The sequence below is a fragment of the Vicia villosa genome, linkage group LG1, assembly GCF_029867415.1.
Source record: "Vicia villosa cultivar HV-30 ecotype Madison, WI linkage group LG1, Vvil1.0, whole genome shotgun sequence".
NCBI lineage: Eukaryota > Viridiplantae > Streptophyta > Magnoliopsida > Fabales > Fabaceae > Vicia > Vicia villosa.
In genome coordinates, this window is record NC_081180.1 from 252,139,250 (window position 1) to 252,159,327 (window position 20,078).

Below are 20,078 nucleotides of genomic sequence, written 5' to 3' on the forward strand. Positions count from 1 at the left end.
GTCGAAATGGAAGAACCCTACAAAGGGGAGGGTGTTCGGGGATTTTAAGAAGTTAGATGCCATCTCGTGGTAGCCCTGCCCAAGACCCTGCTGGTGGACCTGCTTGTGGCACTCGTGTGCTTGTCGGACATGTCTACGCATGGTTCCTGCACATGCTCGGACATGTCTCAAATGGGCCTTTTCCTTGACTAAGGCTGGATTGGGCCTTGTATTATATTTGGGCCAAGCGTTGGCCCAGTCCAAAACAGTGTTGCTCCTGGGTAAGGAGCTATAACTTAAGGGCCAGGCCGCGTGATCGAGGGAGTATCAATGACCATTAATGTCTTCGGGCACCTGCCTTTAGCCGAGTATGTCTGAAGATAAAAGGTTTGTTCATTGGGTATCGTTGTGTATCTTCGAGCACTTGCCTCATGCCCTATCCTCCTTGATGTGATTCATTTTCTTATGGTTTCTCCTCGTGATATTCTTGTAGCTGCCCGCGATTTAGCATAGAGAAATCATGAAATTTGGTTAAATGTGACATATTCTCTTGATTCTGCTCGGGAGATTGATAGATCTCCTCGTGTCACTCATAAGTTAGCCCGAGAAATTCATGTTTTCCCCCGTGACAGTCGTATTTTTCCTCGTGAGAGTTAAGCTTTCCTCGTGATGTTGATTTGAATGCCCCTGGGTACTAATAAGTTGCGCGGTAGTTCAGTATATAGTGCATTAACAAAATAAAAATACCTTACATAACAGGGACATATCATCGATGCACGACTCTTTTTACTTTGAAGAGTAAGTATGAGTTTCCATCCAGATAGCAACACACCACATAGACAATTAGAATCAACAATCCTTCTCTTCTTCCTATCACTTCCCTAAACTCCATTCAAACCCTCCAAAAACTCCACCAAACTCCATTCAAACCCTCAAAAAACTCCACCAACTCTAGCTTTGTATTCATCCACTGAAGTCCGCGAAATATGATACCAAGACTACAAATCAAAAACAAAAGTGAAGCAAGAAAGAAAGTAAGAAATTCAACTTAGACACCAATTCTCCATCAATTTACCAACCACAATCGACCACAATACAATAACAACAACTTGGATCTGCAACCAAGATATTTCAAGACAAAAAAACAAAAGAACATAGTTTAGGCATTTCACCGAACATTTGGTTTATGAATCAGTGAAGAATTGTTGAATTTATTCAATGATGCAAAAGGTTTAGTACCCGTCCTTCAGCAACAATTCTTCACCGATTCATAAACCAAAATCTGCAACAACAACGAATAACTACACAATAACAATTCTGCATTGAAAATCGAGCTTAATAGTGAAAGAAAAAGAAAAATAAAAGAACTCGTAAGAATTCGACATCTAAACATGATCACTGTCCCGCGATTACAACCACCAATTCCCACGCCACGAGCCTGGGCAACTGACCTACCTAGCGGGGCGCTGGCTTCGCCACTCACCGTGATTGTAATGTTAGTTGAGATCAAATGACGAATGGTGAACTTTGAGAGGATTTGGATGATAGGGAGAGAATGAGATGATGGAATAAGATTGAAATGAGATGAAAATGACTAATTAACAAAAGGGTTAATACCATTTTACCCCCTGCCATATAGGCGACTTTTGATTTTGCCCCCTGTAAAAAAAATTGTAAAAGCACCCTTGCCATTTGAAGATTCTATTTTTTTAGACCTTAGAGGAAAAAGACACACGCCTAATGCTTATTTGGCACGCTGACTGGACATTTTTTTATTTTTTTAATTTAATATGCTGACATGGAATATTGTTTTTTATTTATAATTATTTTTAATTTCACGTAAGCAATTTATTTATTATTATTTTAAGTTTTCAAAACTGAAAACATGGAAAACTATAAAATTTTGCAGCCAAGGAGTTGAACTCAAGACCTCCATATACCAGCCAAGATACACAACCACTAGGCTACGTTGGTCTTCATGAAAACTATTGCTTTTGAATTGTATATCTTGGATTATTCAAGTGTTATTTTATTTGATTTATTAATAAATTAATATCGTTTTATCCAAATATATACTATACAATATAAATTAATTTCAGTTTATTTTTATATATTAAAAATTCATTTCAATTAATTTTTAATTATATATTACTTTATTATTATATATTAAAAAATAATTTTAGTTTATTCAAATATTTTTATTTCAGTTTATCCAAATATATACTAAATATTACAAATTAATTTCAGTTTATTAATATATATTAAAAATTAATTTAAATTTATTTTTAAATACATTTCCGTTTATTATTATATATTAAAAACTAACTTCAGTTTATTCAAATATTTTTATTTTAGTTTACCCAAATATATACTATACAATACAAATTAACTTTAGTTTATAGTTATATATTAATAATTGATTTCAAATAATTTTTAAACATATATCACTTTATTATTATATATTAAAAAATAATTTTAGTTTATTCAAATATATTTATTTCAGTTTATCCAAATATATACTATATATTACAAATTAATTTCAGTTTATTAATATATATATTAAAAATTAATTTCAATTTATTTATATATATATATATATATATATATATATATATATATTAGTTTATTATTATATATTAAAAACTAATTTCAGTTTGTTCAAATATTTTTATTTCAGTTTATCCAAATATATATTATACATTACAAATTAATTTCAGTTTATTATTATATATCAAAAACTAATTTCAATTTATTATTATATATTAAAAATTAATTTCTGTTTATTTTTAAATATATACTATAGTTTATTTATTCAAATATATACTATGGATTACTTTTAAATTTATTTCAGTTTATTAAATAATATCTATATATTAATGTAATATTATTTAATTTTAAATATATAATAGTGTAAACAAAAATTATAATGGAAATATAAAATATGATATGGAATCATACAATATATATACATTTCACTTAAGAAACTAATCACCTGCACTTTGAAGGCTAGGAGGACGTGTGTTCGAGTCCAAGTCACTACAAAAATTTTGTTGTATTTTTCCTAATACAGGCATCTTTCATAATTTTATAATATTTAAATAATAGAAAAATAAAATAATATATGACATGGATTTTAAAATAATTATAAATAAAAAATAATAAATCCATGTCAGCATAATTGAAATTAAAAAAAATTAAAAAATAAAAAATGAAATAAAATAATATATGACATGGATTTTAAAATAATTATAAATAAAAAATAATAAATCCATGTCAGCATAATTGAAATTAAAAAAAATTAAAAAATAAAAAATGATGCCACATAGCATGACACATAGGCACATGAGTGTGTCATTTTCTCCCAAGGTCTAAACAAACAGAATCTTGAAATGACAAGGGTGCTTTTACAAAAAAAAATTTACAGGGGGCAAAACCAAAAGTCGCCTATATAGCAGGGGGCAAAAATGCTATTAACCCTTAACAAAAATATGATATGGTTGTAGGAAGAAATAAACATTGAGTAATGAATGAAGTCCCACATTGGTTTATTAGAAAATGAAATAAGTGTTTATAAATTATAGTAAACCCATTGTTTGCAACATGAAAGAGAAAGAGAAAGAGAAAGAGAGAGTGACATCTTACACTCCCATGTCCAAAAAAACAAAAACTTAATTTTGAAAATTTTAATTAACTAATAAATTGCTAATAACATTTAATTGATTACAAATATTAATTTGTTTTATAAAAAATTATATAATCTAATCATCAATACTAGCTAATTTATAAAAAATATTAATTTGATTAAAAATATTAATTTGTTTTATATTTGGGTTTATGTCCTATTAAATATTTCTTTTTTATATATAATTTTTATTTAATACCATAAAAGTAATATCATTCTCATATATATATATATATATATATATATATATATATATATATATATATATATATATATATATATTATCGTATAATATATATTGAAAAAGGATAAGGAAGAAGGATGAAGAAATGGAAAAAAACTGAGTAATATTTACAAGTGACAAAGAAAAAGATATTTTTTAATGAATAAAGTATTATTTTTTTAAACTTTAATTAATATTAACATTACAATTTCATCGAAGGAACATTCACTACTTATTTTGACTTGAAAAACACTTTAAAGTTTAACAATTTGAAAGATAAATATGATATTTATTTTTGAGATTTCAAATTACCATACACTTACATTTTCAAAACTAAAAAAAAGGTTTATTCTTTTATTGATATTTATTTATAATTATTTATAATTATTATTATAAAAATAAAAACATGTAAAAAGAAAAGTAGAATAAATAGTAGTAAGAGGGAAAATTGCAAGATCGAGAGAAAGAGAGTAAAGTAGATTGAATTTCCGATCATCTTCACTTCACTGTCTCCGATCTCCGATCTCCGATCGATCGTCGGAATCACGAACTGAAACTGAAATGCAACTCCGTTCCTCCCATTCTCACCATCACAATTCCTTCAACTTCCACTTCCAGGTGATTTTCACTTTCATTCTCATCTTCACTTTTTTCTCACAATTTTACACAATTCTTAGATCTGATCAAATCTAATTCCTGTTTTGCTTTATTTAGTAGCTAATTTACTAGTATTCAAGTGTTTTCGATTGAATTTCGAAACACAGTACTGAGTGAGTGGTGGTTGAAGGAAATTGGGTGCGTGCATAGATAGTGTTTGTGATATGGCTTCTGCTAGCCTTGGTAGTGGAAATGGAAATGGTGGTGTTGGTAGTTCTAGGTCTGCTTTGAGAGGTTCGTCGAGTTCCGTTGATTGGCTTGGGAGAGAGATGCTTGAGATGAGGCTCAGAGACAAGGTTGAGCATGGCCATGATGATGATGATGATGATGACAGAGTAAGTTGCAGACTTAACTCAAGTTAACAGTTTATGTAAAAAGAAACTTGTTTAACAGTTATTGTAATTTCCATAATGGATAATTTTCTATTCTGGTTGGTTGTTAATTTCTATGAATCTGAAAAACGAATTACTAGAAGAAAATTCTCAATAATGAAAAGTAGTATTGATTACCATGCTTCAAGATATTAAAAGTAGTATTACTATTAGTTAGATGACACAATTGGAAACAAATAATTAATATTATATTTAAAAACGAAAGGGTCGGTTAATATTGAAAAATGTGTCACTTATTGTGAGATGAAGGAGTAGTAAATTAATAAAACTGTCTAAGTTTACTGTCTGTTTCCTGCAATTTGATGATTTGTTTGTTTATTTTTCAAGTCACTTCAGTTGCCACTGTTTTATATTTTACAGGAGAGTGAGCCTGATATCATTGATGGTGTGGGTGCTGAAACAGGACATGTAATACGAACCAGCATTGGTGGACGAAATGGTCAATCTAAACAGGTTTGGTATTGGCAAACTCTTGTGGTTATGGTATTGTATTATATTTGCAGTATTGGGAACTAAGAAAGTCTGATAATTTTTCTTTTTGGAGCTGACAGAATGTTAGTTATATCGCGGAACACGTAGTAGGGACGGGCTCTTTTGGCACTGTTTTTCAAGTGAGGCAGCAGAACTACTTAATTTTCTTTTGATATCTTTTTGCAAATGTCTCATTGTTATTATATCATGTAGGCATCTTTTTCATTCTTTCAACTAATTAATTAATGCTGTTATCAGGCAAAATGTAGAGAAACAGGAGAGATTGTTGCCATCAAGAAGGTTCTCCAGGACAAGCGTTACAAGAATAGAGAGCTACAGATTATGCAAATGCTGGACCATCCAAATATTGTCGCCCTGAGGCATTGTTTCTTTTCGACGACCGACAAAGAAGAGCTTTACTTGAATCTTGTACTAGAATACGTTCCTGAAACCGTGAATCGTATTGCGAGGAACTATAGCAGGATTAACCAGCGAATGCCTTTAATATACGTGAAACTTTATACGTACCAGGTATCTAATTGCTTTCTTGTTAGTTTAGTTTGGGAACAGAAAGCTGGAAATGCATTATATTATACCATAACAACTCACAGTCTCCCAAAATATTTGCTGAATTATTATTTAAAAACTTCACTATGCACGTAGTAAGATTTATATAAATAATATATGATCAGCCCATGAAAACCTAGCTTTTTAAATTTCTGCCTGGTTGTTTTGTCTCTGTCATATATTACACTTCTAAATTTAGATTTACTTTGTCTGAATAATTTGAGTTTGGGTTTCACATATGGAATTCTTTTTAAAAGAATCATAAAAAAATTTAAAATAGTCATAATGGATAACACTTTTTGTAAACGGGTAGTAGACTTATAAGAAGGGAAGGAAATAAAAGAAGTACGCAGTTATACATTTCAAATCCCTAGTATGCCTGTTGACAAATTTCTTTGTTCTTTACTCTGATTTTGGCTGCAGATATGCAGGGCCCTTGCTTACATACATAATTGCATTGGAATTTGTCATCGTGACATCAAACCTCAGAACCTACTTGTAAGACATTATCTGAATAACTGAATTTTATGTTACACTGGACTCGTTAAATTTACTAAATGCCTCATGATGGGTTTGATTATTATGACCTTGTTTTTTCACACGCTAATTTGGAAGTTGAAACATTTCAACACTCTCGCATCAATATAAATCCACATGGGAAGGAGGCATTACTTAGATGATCATAAATAATTAATGGAACATTGTTTTTACAGCTTGTTTGGTTTGATTTTCATTTATCATTTTGGTGAAGTGCTTGCCTGCATTTGAAGATTTTCAATTGTAGTTTACTTTGATTAGTTGGCGATGTGTTAAATTTTTCTCTAATGTTTGCATTTGCACTTAAATGTATTGACTTATGAATGCTTGCTTTACTTTATATACTACTCCCTCCGTTCCTTTTTAAGTGTCGTTGTCGTTTTAGAAGAGTTTTTTAGTTTCTATTTAAGTGTCGTTTTTTATAGTTTAATGTTATAATTTGCCAATTATACCCTTACTTTCTCAATAATTCCACTTCACATTTTCCATAAAATTAATTATATTCTTAATTAGTTATTGGAAAAAGAGAGTGTTTGATTGAATTTATTTGGAAAGAGAAAATAAATGAGGGTATAATAGGAAAAATAACTCTAACAATCCACTATCTTGGTTGAAGAGTTTTATGCTAAAATGACACTTAAAAATTAACGGAGGGAGTACATTATTTGTCCATGCGAAAGGCAAACTCTTACAAATGATTGGAGGGCCATACTATAACTGGCTTTATCTCTCTAATCTTGGTCAAAGAAGCTGGCTTTATCTCCTCTATTGTGAATGATATGCAAAGGTTTTAGAATCTATACAATAATAAGGGAAGAAATACAGAACAATGCATTTCTTAGTACTTATCTACTGCATATATTTATTTAAAGTTTGCTTGCAAAACAAATCCGGGTCTATGTGGTGCCTTGTTAATTTTGTTTCTTCCATGTTTGTCTCCATAGAATTGATTGTATAAAGCCATATATGGATACCATGTAAGAAATCTGAGACATAGAGGAAAATACAGGATTTCTTAAATAGTTAAATACTTCTCTGTTTGGCTTTCTCTGCAAGACTGCAACAATAGAAAAGTATGGCTAGAGGATAATAATATGGCCAAACATTGAACTAAAGGATTCAATTTTAATAGACCTTTTAAGGGACATATATGTTCCTTCTCATTGTCTTCTAGCAATCATATTGAAATTGCTTAATCCAACTGGAAGATGATATAATGTAGACCAGTATACTTATGTCTGCATCATTTAGTCAGTTACTATTGGTTATTCTCAATTGCGTGCTCTCTTGGCAGGTAAACCCACACACTCATCAGCTGAAGCTATGTGATTTTGGGAGTGCAAAAGTGTTGGTAAGATATAAAGCCAATTGAATGGATGATTGATGGAAGTTACTTTTCTACCCCTCAAGTTTCATTCTTGTTCTAATTCATCAGGTGAAAGGAGAACCCAATGTTTCATATATTTGTTCAAGATACTATCGTGCCCCAGAACTTATATTTGGTGCCACTGAATATACCACTGCCATAGATATATGGTCAACTGGTTGTGTAATGGCTGAATTACTTCTTGGACAGGTGATTTGACACTTTCCCTCCTCTCATTTCCTTGTTTTCTGTTGTCTTTCTTGTTTCCCTGAAATTCAGCTTAAATTGCAGCCCTTGTTTCCTGGAGAGAGTGGAGTTGATCAGCTGGTTGAAATCATCAAGGTGAGGATTTACCATCCATGTTTTCCAATTAGTCATTGATTTTGGCATGCAAGAATTATGTAATTCTTTCATATTTAATGAATGTGTGTATCATTTTATTTTGGAGAGTGGAGTTAATCAGCTAGTTGAAATCATCAAGATGAGGATTTGCCATCAATGTTTTTCAATTAGTCTTGATTTGGCCATGCAAAGATTGTGTAATTCTTTCATTTTTAATGAATGTGTGAACCATTTGAACCAGACTTTATATCTACAACAAATTCAGTTGGTTCTACCAGAAATTGTACATGTTTTGGAGAATTAGACTTGTTCCTCTACATTCTGACTCAGTGGAAGAGATATTTATTTTGATTTTGTGCAGTTATCTCTAGTATTGATTGTAAAGATAATTCTCAAAGCTTGATTAACTCTTCTTGGTTTGACACTGATAGAGTAAAAAAAAAGCTAATTTTACTTAGATATACATTTTGTTGTTTAGATTTCTATAGTTCCTTTATTGTAATGTATTGATGCTATCGATTTTGTAATTCACTTTTCCCCAGAGAAATAACTCAAAATTACAATTCCATTTTTTTTATCATTTCAGGTTTTGGGAACTCCTACAAGGGAAGAGATAAAGTGCATGAACCCAAATTATACTGAATTTAAGTTTCCGCAGATAAAACCTCATCCATGGCACAAGGTTTACTCTCTTGTGCTTTGCTTGCATTCTGATGTTTATTCTTAAATGCTTGTAGTTATTAGTAATTCAGGATTTAGGTTTATTTTCTTATACATATTCTTTATTGGCAAGCTAGATCCTAATATATGTTGAGCCTGTATTTGTAGACAATGTTCATTTGAAGACATTTGCATATTTTCAATTACACTTTTGCTAACAATGTTCATTTGAAGACATTTGCATGTTTTCCTACTTGTAGTGAATTCTGACTTGGTAACAATTAATATCTTGATTGTTGATTGTTCCTTGTATGATCACATGTCCTAGTTCACTGTCTGGAGATGCTAGGAGAGCTGAACAGTACTTTGTTAAAAGTCAAAAGTTGTTCTAGGCTACATTTTCCAAATCAGGGATATGCATTAAATTTAATGGCTGTTGGTTGGGTTGAATTGATATTATTATAAATTAGTCCCAGTAATGCACATGGGTGCAAAGCTATTCAAATACAAAAGAATGTGTGTGGATGTCCAGCCTACATTACTTAAAAGGGTTTTTGTTTGCAAGAAGGCTTGACTACTACATTATCCTGATTTGACAGGTCTTTCAGAAACGTTTACCTCCTGAAGCGGTGGATCTTGTCTGTAGGTTCTTTCAGTACTCTCCTAATTTGAGATGCACTGCTGTAAGTTTTAACATCCCCGCTTTTTGTACTTGTTTTGTATTCTTGTCTTGTCTTGGAGGATAAGTTTTTTTATGCTTGCCATATTGTGTCTGCAGTTCGAAGCTTGCATCCACCCCTTCTTTGATGAATTGAGGGACCCAAGCACCCGCCTTCCCAATGGCCGCCCACTGCCTCCGCTGTTTAACTTCAAACCTCAGGGTGAGTCTAAGTACTACCTTAGCTCAGAAATGAGCACAATCTAAAATTGAAGTTCTGAAGAAACAACTCCATTTAAGGCAGTAAGCCAATAATATAATTGTCTTAAAAATGACGTGATAATGCACTAATACACTAATATTTTTACAATTTTTAGTGAATCAAGAATCTTCCTGACTTATATGTTCATTAATTGGTGCAGAACTTTCTGGTATTCCACCTGATGTCATCAACCGGCTTATTCCAGAACATGCCCGGAAACAGAACTTATTTATGGCTTTGCACACCTAGCAACTTTTGTTTTTGCCCTCCCTTGTTGCTCACTTGCAGGCTGTAAATTATCGGGTGTATCTGAGAAAGAGTGCTACAAAAAGAGTTCCGAGGATTATATATATTATAATATTATGATTCTCATTTTTTCTTATTTGTCAAAGGAGCTGTTTTCTATTCTTGCTCAGGAGTGAACGTTTTCATGTATATTTCTTAGGCCCTTTTGATACATCTTATCTAATACAGAATGAAACTTGATAGTGTTCATGATATCATATGATAAGTGTTTGTTTTAGATCAAAATTTTACGTCTGAAATCGCTCTGCAATTTGTATTATCTTACTTTTATAGTTCATGTGACTCTGTAAACCATCTCTATCAGTTACATCAACAATGAGATGGCAAAATACACATCGAGTATTGATCAACGGTGTGGTACCCGTAGACGGACATTCTGGCCAAGATTCGAGTCAGAAGCTCGATTCCTGTTGTTAGGATTCAAGAGGTAAATGGAAAGGATCTCTAATTGGATTCAAAAGTCTTGTCCTGATTTATTTTCAACTTTAATGTTCTAGGCATCTTTTTCTGTAGAGTAGTTTTTTGTTAATTGTTTTTCTCATGTAACAGAAAAACCTCCACCATAGCTGTGCAGTCATGCTTGCAACACTAAAAAGTTGCAATGTTAATTAATACTTTACAATTGCATATATACGATTTTTTTTTTTTTGGTTGGTAGACATGTTAACACCATGTTTTGTCAAGTTTTTTTTTTTTCAACAGCTGATGCGTCAAAGGGGAAGAGTTTTTTTTTTTTCCTTGACTTGGAAACTTTAGAAAACATAATAATGATTTAAAATTCTGAGGAAAAATGGCTTTATTGATATAGCAGTTGGTGATGAAAAGATCATTAAATCATAAGCCAAAATTTTGGGTATATGAAGCTCATCAAAATTTACGGAAATGAAGTTGACCCAAAAATGGAAAGGCAAAGAATTTGAAATAAATGAAGGATTTTAGGAATAATGGGAAAATTTTCAAAACAAACTACAGGAAAACTAAAGTGGAGTAGAAACTTCTATAATATTAATTAACATCACCTAAATGCGAAATTTGAAGGGAAAAGCTATTAACTTAACTCAAGCCACCAACAAAAGAGTAACCTTAAAAGAGGTTAGACTATCGGCCAAGGCAAATATTAATTATATATAGATATTTCAGACAATATTGGGACATATATGAAATTGAACAACATGAACCGAATTGAGTTCATAGCCATTTATATGACATTGATCAAATATGTAAACGACTTCTTGATAGTGTTTACGGTGAAAATTTGTAAACAAGCGCTAGTCTTCCAAAATAATTATTATTCTGGTTGCACGCATGGTCGACTAGATTGATCCTAGGACATAGTCTAAGTTTCGAGTTTTGATGTTTGGATTGTGTTCATTCTTTGTCTGTGGTCAATTTGTAAGTTCAAAGAGATGTGCTTTGTAAGTATAAAGTAAAGTGCACAAATGTTCAAGGCTTTGATTCGAAAAAAGGGTAAAGAAAGTAAAAGGAATTCTAACGAAAACAAATATAAACTGGTAAAAGAATTTGTAATTGGATTGAAAATAAATGGTAATTCATACTTACATTATTTTCAGCACTCGTTTCTCGATACACTTTGATACTTTGAGTATGATTGAGTTTTTGTACAGATTTGAACACCCTAAAATCTAACATTAAGATCCTAATTTATATTAATTCGACCCTAACGACCTTTTCTTAATGGAATGCCACGTTTTCTCTTGCATGTTCTTCGATTTCTAAGGCATTCACGCGTCCTTTTTGGATAAGATAGATAATTTGAATTTGAATTTTCTTTCGTTTGAGGCGCCAAACTCAACCAACGTGACTGTCGAAGCTTGCTCCCTAAAAGCTCCAAAAATATTCTAAGTCTTTTACCTTCGCCTTTGAGGATATACACTTAAACGACATTTCGACAAAGATAATTTTTTTCCAGACAATTGATATTTCGAATAGCCTTCAAAGGCTGAACTTCATGTTTCTCTTTGAAATACCTCCTTTTCAAAAATCTTCCCTTTGTCCGTCGAAATTCCCGGCTAACAGATAGTTAAGACACGTTAGGTGATTTAGATGTGTTAATGGAAGTTGGTCTCAGGCTCTCTAAAGAATGGTCTGACACTTTCTTTGATCTCATTCAGTACATGTCCATTTGGGGAGCTCTTCAATATGTCACCATTACAAGACCTAACATATGCTCCTATGTCTACCAGGTCAACTAATTTATGGCACACTCCCTTGATTCACATTGGCAAACAGTCAAAATAATCCTACTTTAACTCAAAGGAATCATCTAACGCGGTCTTCTTGTCAAACCAATCCCACCTTTTTTCTGTCATTTAGTAGGCAAACTGAGATGTTGATTGAGGCTCTGACCGACAAGAAAAAAGGTCTACTTCATGGGTTTGTGTGTTTCTAGGGCCTAACATGGTAAATTGATGGCTAAGAAACAACCAACTATTTCTAAATCCAGCATAATAGTATAGTACTGCAACCTAGCTTTACCCCCCCTTAAAACTTCTTTAGATGCAACATCTTCTCTTTGAATTAGGAATCAAGTTCAAAACACCTCGAATCCATGCTGTGACATTATGAGCACCATTATTCTAGCCCACGATACTGTTGTTCCGGTTTGATCATATTGGGGCTAGTCTCGTTAGTTAATTGCCTAATGTTAGTTAAGACAGTGAGATGAAAAAAATCTTAAAATTATGGATAACACAACATAATAGCCTTGCTAGTTAATTACCTAATAATTAAATGTGTGTTGTGGACCTCTAAATATGGCATCGTGGAGGAGGCTGAGATGTTTAGGGAGGAGAAAATGAGTGGATTTACAACTAGGGATGTGAATGTGTGAGGTGATATACTTAATGCATGTAGAATTTTTAAGAATATTAATGTTTTGAGTTAAGAGTGGAAAAAGATGGTCGATATTGGAGCAGCTGATTGTGGTACTCATGTTCTGATGTATAACATATATAGAGAAGCTGGTTGGAAAGCAAAGGCAAACAGTTGGGAGTATGATTTCAAAATCAAGAATGAAGAAGCCTAGATGTAGCACAATATGGACGTGGGTCAGTGACATGGTTTTGAGAGCGTTTAAGGTGGTTATCACATAATGTTCAAAATTTGTTAGTTAAATGATAACTAAATAGAGTCTCATAGAATATTTGTCACAACCATAGTTAGGACTAGTGGTTAAACAATGCTTATTTATTTTGCAACAATTATACTGCGGCTAACATAGTGACGTAATTGTAATGATGATTTATCATGCACTTAAATTTAAGTGATTCGAATGAACTAGCAGATACATTTTTTGCTACAAATTTGGGGTTTCATTACACAGATTGTGTAAAATATTCCATCAGAAAGTAGATAACTAATGTTTTCCAGTTCGTTACTCATCTTTTATTTTTGAACTTACAACAACCTTTTCCCTCTCAGCTGCTTGGTCATGGAAAAGTTGTAAGGAGCAATTTAGCATTTTCAGTTTTTCAAATCCAGTTGTCAAGACCACTAATTCGCAAATTATTGATGATAAACCATTGATAATGTGTATGTAGCTAGTTCAACAGCTTTTTGATTAAGTTTGTTATCTGATAGCGGCACAAACCAGTAAATGAGCACTATTATACCTGTCATACCATTTTGACATATTTGATATTTGTTCATGTTATACCTAAGTGGGTTACACCAACATCCACATTATTAACCATGTATTTATTAATAAATGGTTTACGGTGTTACAATTCTACAAGTGCGGATAAATAACAGAAAGCTATGAAAGAAATAAAAATAAATTCATTGCTTAAAGATTATGTACTGCAAAAAAAAAGGTATCCAGTGTTACCAAACAATAAGAATATATTGATTCACATATTATTCACTTTAAAAAAAAGCACATGTTTCAACATAATCATCAGTTGCTATAGCATTGACCTTGCATAACCTACCTTTCAAAACTGAAGCACGTTAAGGGCGATGTGTAACAATGGCAAGGTTGAAAATAGAAACTTGTTTGCAATAGTCGCGGTCACTCACTCGAGCTTAGCTGTATGTTTGGAATAGGTATAGTCTAAAGCTTTGAAAACAGAAGAATATTTATGTTGACGTATGATCATGACCAGAATGAATATGTTGGCTGCAAGAAACATTAAGCCTGCTATCCAAAGTTGTAAAAAGACATTTTTACCCTTGAACTCGAGAAGGTAGCCCCATATTAACCAATAGGTCTAAGCTCCGATCCACAGAAGAATGCAAGACAATCCACCCGATTTCAGCTTCATTTTGCACCATGGGAGTATTAGAGGCGACAAACTAAAGAACCAAACAAAGTACTGTGCGGTAATCACCTGCAAGAAACGCATAAATCATAAGCGTAGTCCAAGGTGTAGATTAATTTGATGTTTTTGCAAGAAAAGATTCCAATAGAGACATTGATGTTTGAAATAAAACAATTTAAAATACTGGTAATCAATTGATATTGTGTAGCAATATTATAAATTTCAGCATATGCTATTTAGTAATAATTAACAAACCTTATTGAAGGCAACAAATGATATAGTCTGCACAAATAGGCAAAATGGCAAATCTTGTGCAAAGTTGAAAATAAGAACCAACTGAACCAAAAACTGTAGCAAAAAGGAGAATAACTTTTTCACCGCCGAGATATTGTGCCCATAATGAAGATATATGTGATAGAAATGGATTGAAAGTATTCTTTTCCTTTTGAAATATCCTTTGAATCCTCCTGGTGTGCCAAATTGGCTTAAGACCTAGCCAATAAAACTACATTCTCATTGGTGTTAGGGTCCTATTTAGAATTAACTATAAAATTCTCTTGCTCATTGGTAGCATCTACAAATTTTGAACCATATGAAGTAGAGGGTTCAGATTCTTGTAAGGAATGAGAAATATCTAGACAAATGCTCCCACTTATAGGAATTGCCCCACTTATTACACGAGTTTGGTTCACTTGGGTGTCATCTGACACTACCATAATTAATTTACCTCAAAAGTCCCTTGTTTCTTGTTAGACTAAAAAATATCATTTGGCTGATTGTCCCTGAGAGGCTTAAGCTATCCCTCTCATTGATGTGGTTTTTGGGAGAAGTCTCCGCTCCATTGTGTTTTGGCTTTGAAGCAAACCTTCTTGTTTAGCTTTAGCTTTGCAACTCTCAAGACCGTGCCTTATCTTCTTACAAAGGACTCTATCAATTCTTTTATCCACTAATACCTTTCCACTTATGCCATTAGACCAACTAAATAAGCCATTTTGCTTTTAAGGTCCACCAGACTATTGTGGTTGCCCCATATTGAGAAATCCAACATGGGAGTTCTATTAGGAGTGTGACTCATTCTATTGTCATGAGAAACCGAGATGGAGTTAAAATTACCAACAAAACACCATGACATCAATTGATATCCAAGCAGGTTAGAAAGTTCACCCCACACGACTTTTCTTTTGACATAACTGTGGAAGTATAAATCATACTTACACCATTTTTTATAGTTAAAGAATCTTGGAGGAAAGTTCTCAAACCTTGTCCAAGGTTCAACAATAAAGCAAAAGTCGGGCTTTTGAGCACTAATCATGGACTTTTTTTTTTGCACAATCATGGACTTTAAAGCTAATATAGTCGAGGCATTAACTAGGCCTATTGCATTCCAATAGAGGCATTTCATAAAACATGCCTAAAAGTATCAGCTTTGGAATCTGGTAGCATAAACACTCTTGGACCTGGCCTTTGTTTGAGTTTTTTTGCCGAGACTTTGAGATATCCATTTGAGATTGATTGTCTTGAAAGTATTCTGTTCCTTTTGAAAGATCCTCTGAATCCTCCTGGTGTGCGAAATTGGCCCAAGACCTAACCAATAAATCTCTATCCTCTTTGGTGTTAGGGTCCTCTTTAGAATTAACTATATAATCATCTTACTCATTGGTAGCATCTACAAAGTTTGAACCATCTGAAGTAGAGGTTTCAAATTCCTGTAAGGAATGAAAAATGTATAGGCCGATGCCTCCACATATAAGAATTGCCTCACTTGTTACAAGAGTTTAGTTCACTTAGGTGTCATCTGACACTACCACAATTGATTTACCTCAGAAGTTCCCCATTTCTTGCTAGACTAAAAATATCCTTTGGTTGATTGTCCTTGGGAATCTTAAATTATCCCTCTCACTAATGTTGTTTAAGGGAGAAGTCTCTGCTCCATTATGTTTTGACTTTGAAACAAACATTTTCTTCTAAACTAAACTAAATTTTTTTTCCCTCGTTAATTCCTATCTTTTCTGTGTCATCTCCTTATTTAACTTTAAGCTGTCTTATCTTCCTAAATAAACAATAATAATAAAGAAGATTTCCATATTCAAATGCATATATCATTAATTATCTTTCAACAAGAATTTTGTACTCCTATCTACTAATATTACTAATAATAAATATAAATAATACTTTAAATAACATTACTAATAATAATTGGCTACAAAAGGAGTCAAAAATATTATAATTTCTTTGACACAAAAATAATATCGTGTGATGGAACAAGAAACAAATTGCCCTCTACATCAAATAAGAACCATGGATTAAAATTTAATCTAAAGGTCCCAAACAAACCAGAAAACATGAGATGATTCTAGAATACGTGTAACCACATATAACATCATAAAACCAACCCTCATCCTCCCCCACTCTCATAAACCCATTTTCTTCATTTTTCGTTACTTACTAGTTGTTACTCTCTTCACCCTTATCCTCCAAATTAGGTTTAGGGTTCCATGGCTTCTTCTGCTCAAATACACGGTCTCGGAACCGCTTCTTTCTCTTCCCTCAAAAAACCCTCTTCCGTTTCCGGTTCCAAAACCCTATTCTTCGGTAACCGACTCAATTCAAACTTCTCTCCTTTCACCCGCGCCGCATTCCCTAAATTGAGTTCCAAAACTTTTAAGAAAGGTTTCACTCTCAGAGTCGTCAATGAGAAAGTCGTCGGTATCGATTTGGGAACCACGAACTCCGCCGTCGCCGCCATGGAAGGTGGAAAACCTACTATTATCACCAACGCGGAAGGTCAGAGAACGACTCCGTCTGTTGTTGCTTACACCAAGAACGGTGATAGGTTGGTCGGTCAAATTGCCAAGAGGCAGGCGGTTGTGAATCCCGAGAACACGTTTTTCTCCGTCAAGAGGTTTATTGGACGGAAGATGTCTGAGGTTGACGAAGAGTCAAAGCAGGTCTCTTACAGAGTTATCAGAGACGATAACGGTAACGTTAAGCTCGATTGTCCCGCTATCGGTAAATCTTTCGCAGCCGAAGAAATTTCTGCTCAGGTAGTTTTCAATTCTGTTATTACTTGTCGTTATTATTTGCTATGTTCTTAGACTAGTTATGTTGTATGTATTTGATGATAATTGAAATGTTTATATAGGTTTTGAGGAAGCTTGTGGATGATGCTTCAAAGTTTTTGAATGATAAAGTAACGAAGGCTGTGGTTACGGTGCCGGCGTACTTCAATGATTCACAAAGGACTGCTACGAAGGATGCTGGGAGGATTGCTGGTCTTGAAGTTCTTAGAATTATCAATGAACCGACTGCTGCGTCGTTGGCTTATGGTTTTGAAAGGAAAAACAATGAGACTATTTTGGTGTTTGACCTTGGAGGTGGTACTTTTGATGTTTCAGGTAATTGGAAGCTTCTCTTTCATAGAGTTTTTGATTTGATAGGGTTTGGGATGTGTGTTTATTGGTGTTTGATTTTGTTTCAGTGCTTGAGGTTGGTGACGGAGTGTTCGAGGTGCTGTCTACTTCTGGTGATACACACTTGGGTGGTGATGATTTTGATAAGGTTGGACTTGTTCTTACTTACTTTTTGGATTATTCATTGTTATAAGTTGGTTAACGGGTGATGTACATCCTTATATGTTTGCTGATTGTTCTTTATTATCATGTTGTGGTTATAGAGAGTTGTTGATTGGCTGGCTGGTGACTTCAAGAGAGATGAAGGTATTGACCTTTTGAAAGACAAACAAGCTCTTCAGCGTCTTACCGAGACAGCTGAGAAGGCTAAAATGGAGCTTTCATCATTGAGTCAAACAAACATCAGGTATTTGCTTTGTCAAGGAGCAATTTGTACCCAGTTCTTGTAGTTTTCGAGTGTGCTTTGTAACATTTATGCGAATTACTGAGCTATTGGTATTTGTGTTTTCAGTTTGCCATTCATAACTGCCACAGCAGATGGCCCCAAACATATTGAGACTACGCTTACCAGGGCTAAATTTGAAGAATTATGTTCAGATCTTCTTGACAGGTAACAATAACTTACTGAATCTATTTTCACCCTTTAATTTGAAATACCCTGTCCCTGAGCTTGATTGTAACAAACAGATATTCTAGCTTAAACTATTCATATATAGTAATATTTGTATGAATTGTGTTTCAGACTTAGGACACCAGTTGAAAATTCATTGAGGGATGCAAAGCTCTCGATTAAGGATATTGATGAGGTGATTCTTGTTGGTGGATCAACACGTATTCCTGCTGTTCAGGAGCTTGTTAAGAAGCTGATTGGAAAGGACCCAAATGTGACTGTTAATCCAGATGAAGTGGTTGCCCTTGGTGCTGCTGTTCAGGTAGGACTAGCCTTTTTCATAGTCCAATGTTGCAGTTTTTCCAATTTAAATTAAGCTGTAGTGAAGCGGGAAAGAATGTTTGTTTGATTGAAATGCTCATGTTTAATTTTGGTTGATTTTAGGCTGGTGTTTTGGCTGGAGATGTCAGTGACATTGTGCTATTGGATGTTTCTCCACTGTCATTGGGTTTGGAAACTCTTGGTGGTGTGATGACCAAGATTATTCCAAGAAACACTACTCTTCCCACCTCAAAATCAGAGGTTTTCTCTACTGCTGCTGATGGGCAGACAAGTGTAGAAATCAATGTCCTTCAGGGTGAGAGAGAATTTGTTAGGGACAATAAATCTCTTGGTAGTTTCCGCTTAGACGGTATCCCTCCCGCTCCTCGTGGGGTTCCTCAAATTGAGGTGAAATTTGACATTGATGCAAATGGTATCCTATCGGTTGCTGCCATAGACAAGGGCACAGGGAAGAAACAAGATATCACCATTACCGGTGCCAGCACTTTGCCTGGCGATGAGGTATCTTCTGTTACCATTACTGGATGATTTTGTGAACGACTCCTCCTTATATGATTATAACGGATAACTGTTCTGATGCTTATCTCGAATGATTTGCAGGTTGAGAGAATGGTCAGCGAGGCTGAGAGATTTTCAAAAGAAGACAAAGAAAAGAGGGATGCAATAGACACCAAGAACCAGGCGGACTCTGTTGTCTACCAGACTGAGAAGCAATTGAAAGAGCTAGGAGAGAAGGTTCCTGCCCCTGTTAAAGAAAAGGTGGAAGCTAAACTGGGAGAACTTAAAGAAGCTATTACCGGTGGTTCAACTCAAACAATTAAAGATGCCTTGGCTGCCCTCAACCAGGAAGTCATGCAGCTTGGCCAGTCTCTATATAACCAACCTGGAGCTGCAGGCCAAGCAGGACCTACACCACCTGGTAGCGAGTCTGGACCTTCAGAATCTTCAGGCAAGGGGCCTGACGGAGATGTGATTGATGCTGATTTTACCGACTCTAAATGAGTTATAGAGATTATTGAATAGGATTATTTTCATTTTATGCTTCTCCTGTTCTAAATTCTTAGGGATTTTTGTCAATTGAGTGTGTTCTCTTAATATAAGTAGACTTTATTTGTTTATTATAGGTGCTCATTGACGCACACGTTTCTGTATCTTTGGGAAATTTTGTCTGTGAATTACAAGGTATTGTGGATGGAGTTTACAGACTGAAAATGTTGTAATTTGATATGAGAAAAAATAAGATAAATTTTCCTAAACCTAAGAAGATACAACCCTGCATATTTCAGGTGAAATGACACTACTCTTTTGCTTCCTAAAACATGAATTATCGTTTG

General features: G+C 33.7%; 2 protein-coding genes across 4 annotated transcripts; both read left to right on the plus strand.

Moving 5' to 3' along the window:
* Positions 1 to 4,314: 4,314 nt before the first annotated feature.
* On the plus strand, positions 4,315 to 10,748 carry LOC131645210 (shaggy-related protein kinase kappa-like). Of its 3 annotated transcripts, none has more exons than XM_058915886.1 (13): positions 4,315 to 4,502; positions 4,649 to 4,876; positions 5,294 to 5,386; positions 5,485 to 5,544; positions 5,663 to 5,935; positions 6,395 to 6,469; positions 7,803 to 7,859; positions 7,944 to 8,084; positions 8,166 to 8,216; positions 8,803 to 8,898; positions 9,476 to 9,559; positions 9,655 to 9,757; positions 9,957 to 10,748. In XM_058915886.1, the coding sequence occupies exons 2-13, from the start codon at positions 4,706 to 4,708 to the stop codon at positions 10,043 to 10,045; spliced, it is 1,293 nt and encodes a 430-aa protein (XP_058771869.1). In that variant the 5' UTR covers positions 4,315 to 4,502; positions 4,649 to 4,705; the 3' UTR covers positions 10,046 to 10,748. The 3 variants fall into 3 exon arrangements, with proteins under 3 accessions (XP_058771869.1, XP_058771867.1, XP_058771868.1); XM_058915884.1 differs by having other exon boundaries at positions 4,316 to 4,502; positions 4,599 to 4,876; XM_058915885.1 differs by having other exon boundaries at positions 4,316 to 4,502; positions 4,602 to 4,876.
* Positions 10,749 to 16,779: 6,031 nt separating this feature from the next.
* Positions 16,780 to 19,956, plus strand: LOC131645211 (stromal 70 kDa heat shock-related protein, chloroplastic-like). Its single transcript, XM_058915887.1, has 8 exons — positions 16,780 to 17,426; positions 17,525 to 17,777; positions 17,861 to 17,940; positions 18,056 to 18,198; positions 18,304 to 18,402; positions 18,535 to 18,724; positions 18,847 to 19,245; positions 19,345 to 19,956. Exons 1-8 carry the CDS (start codon positions 16,878 to 16,880, stop codon positions 19,744 to 19,746), a joined length of 2,115 nt encoding a protein of 704 aa, XP_058771870.1. The 5' UTR covers positions 16,780 to 16,877; the 3' UTR covers positions 19,747 to 19,956.
* Positions 19,957 to 20,078: the final 122 nt, after the last annotated feature.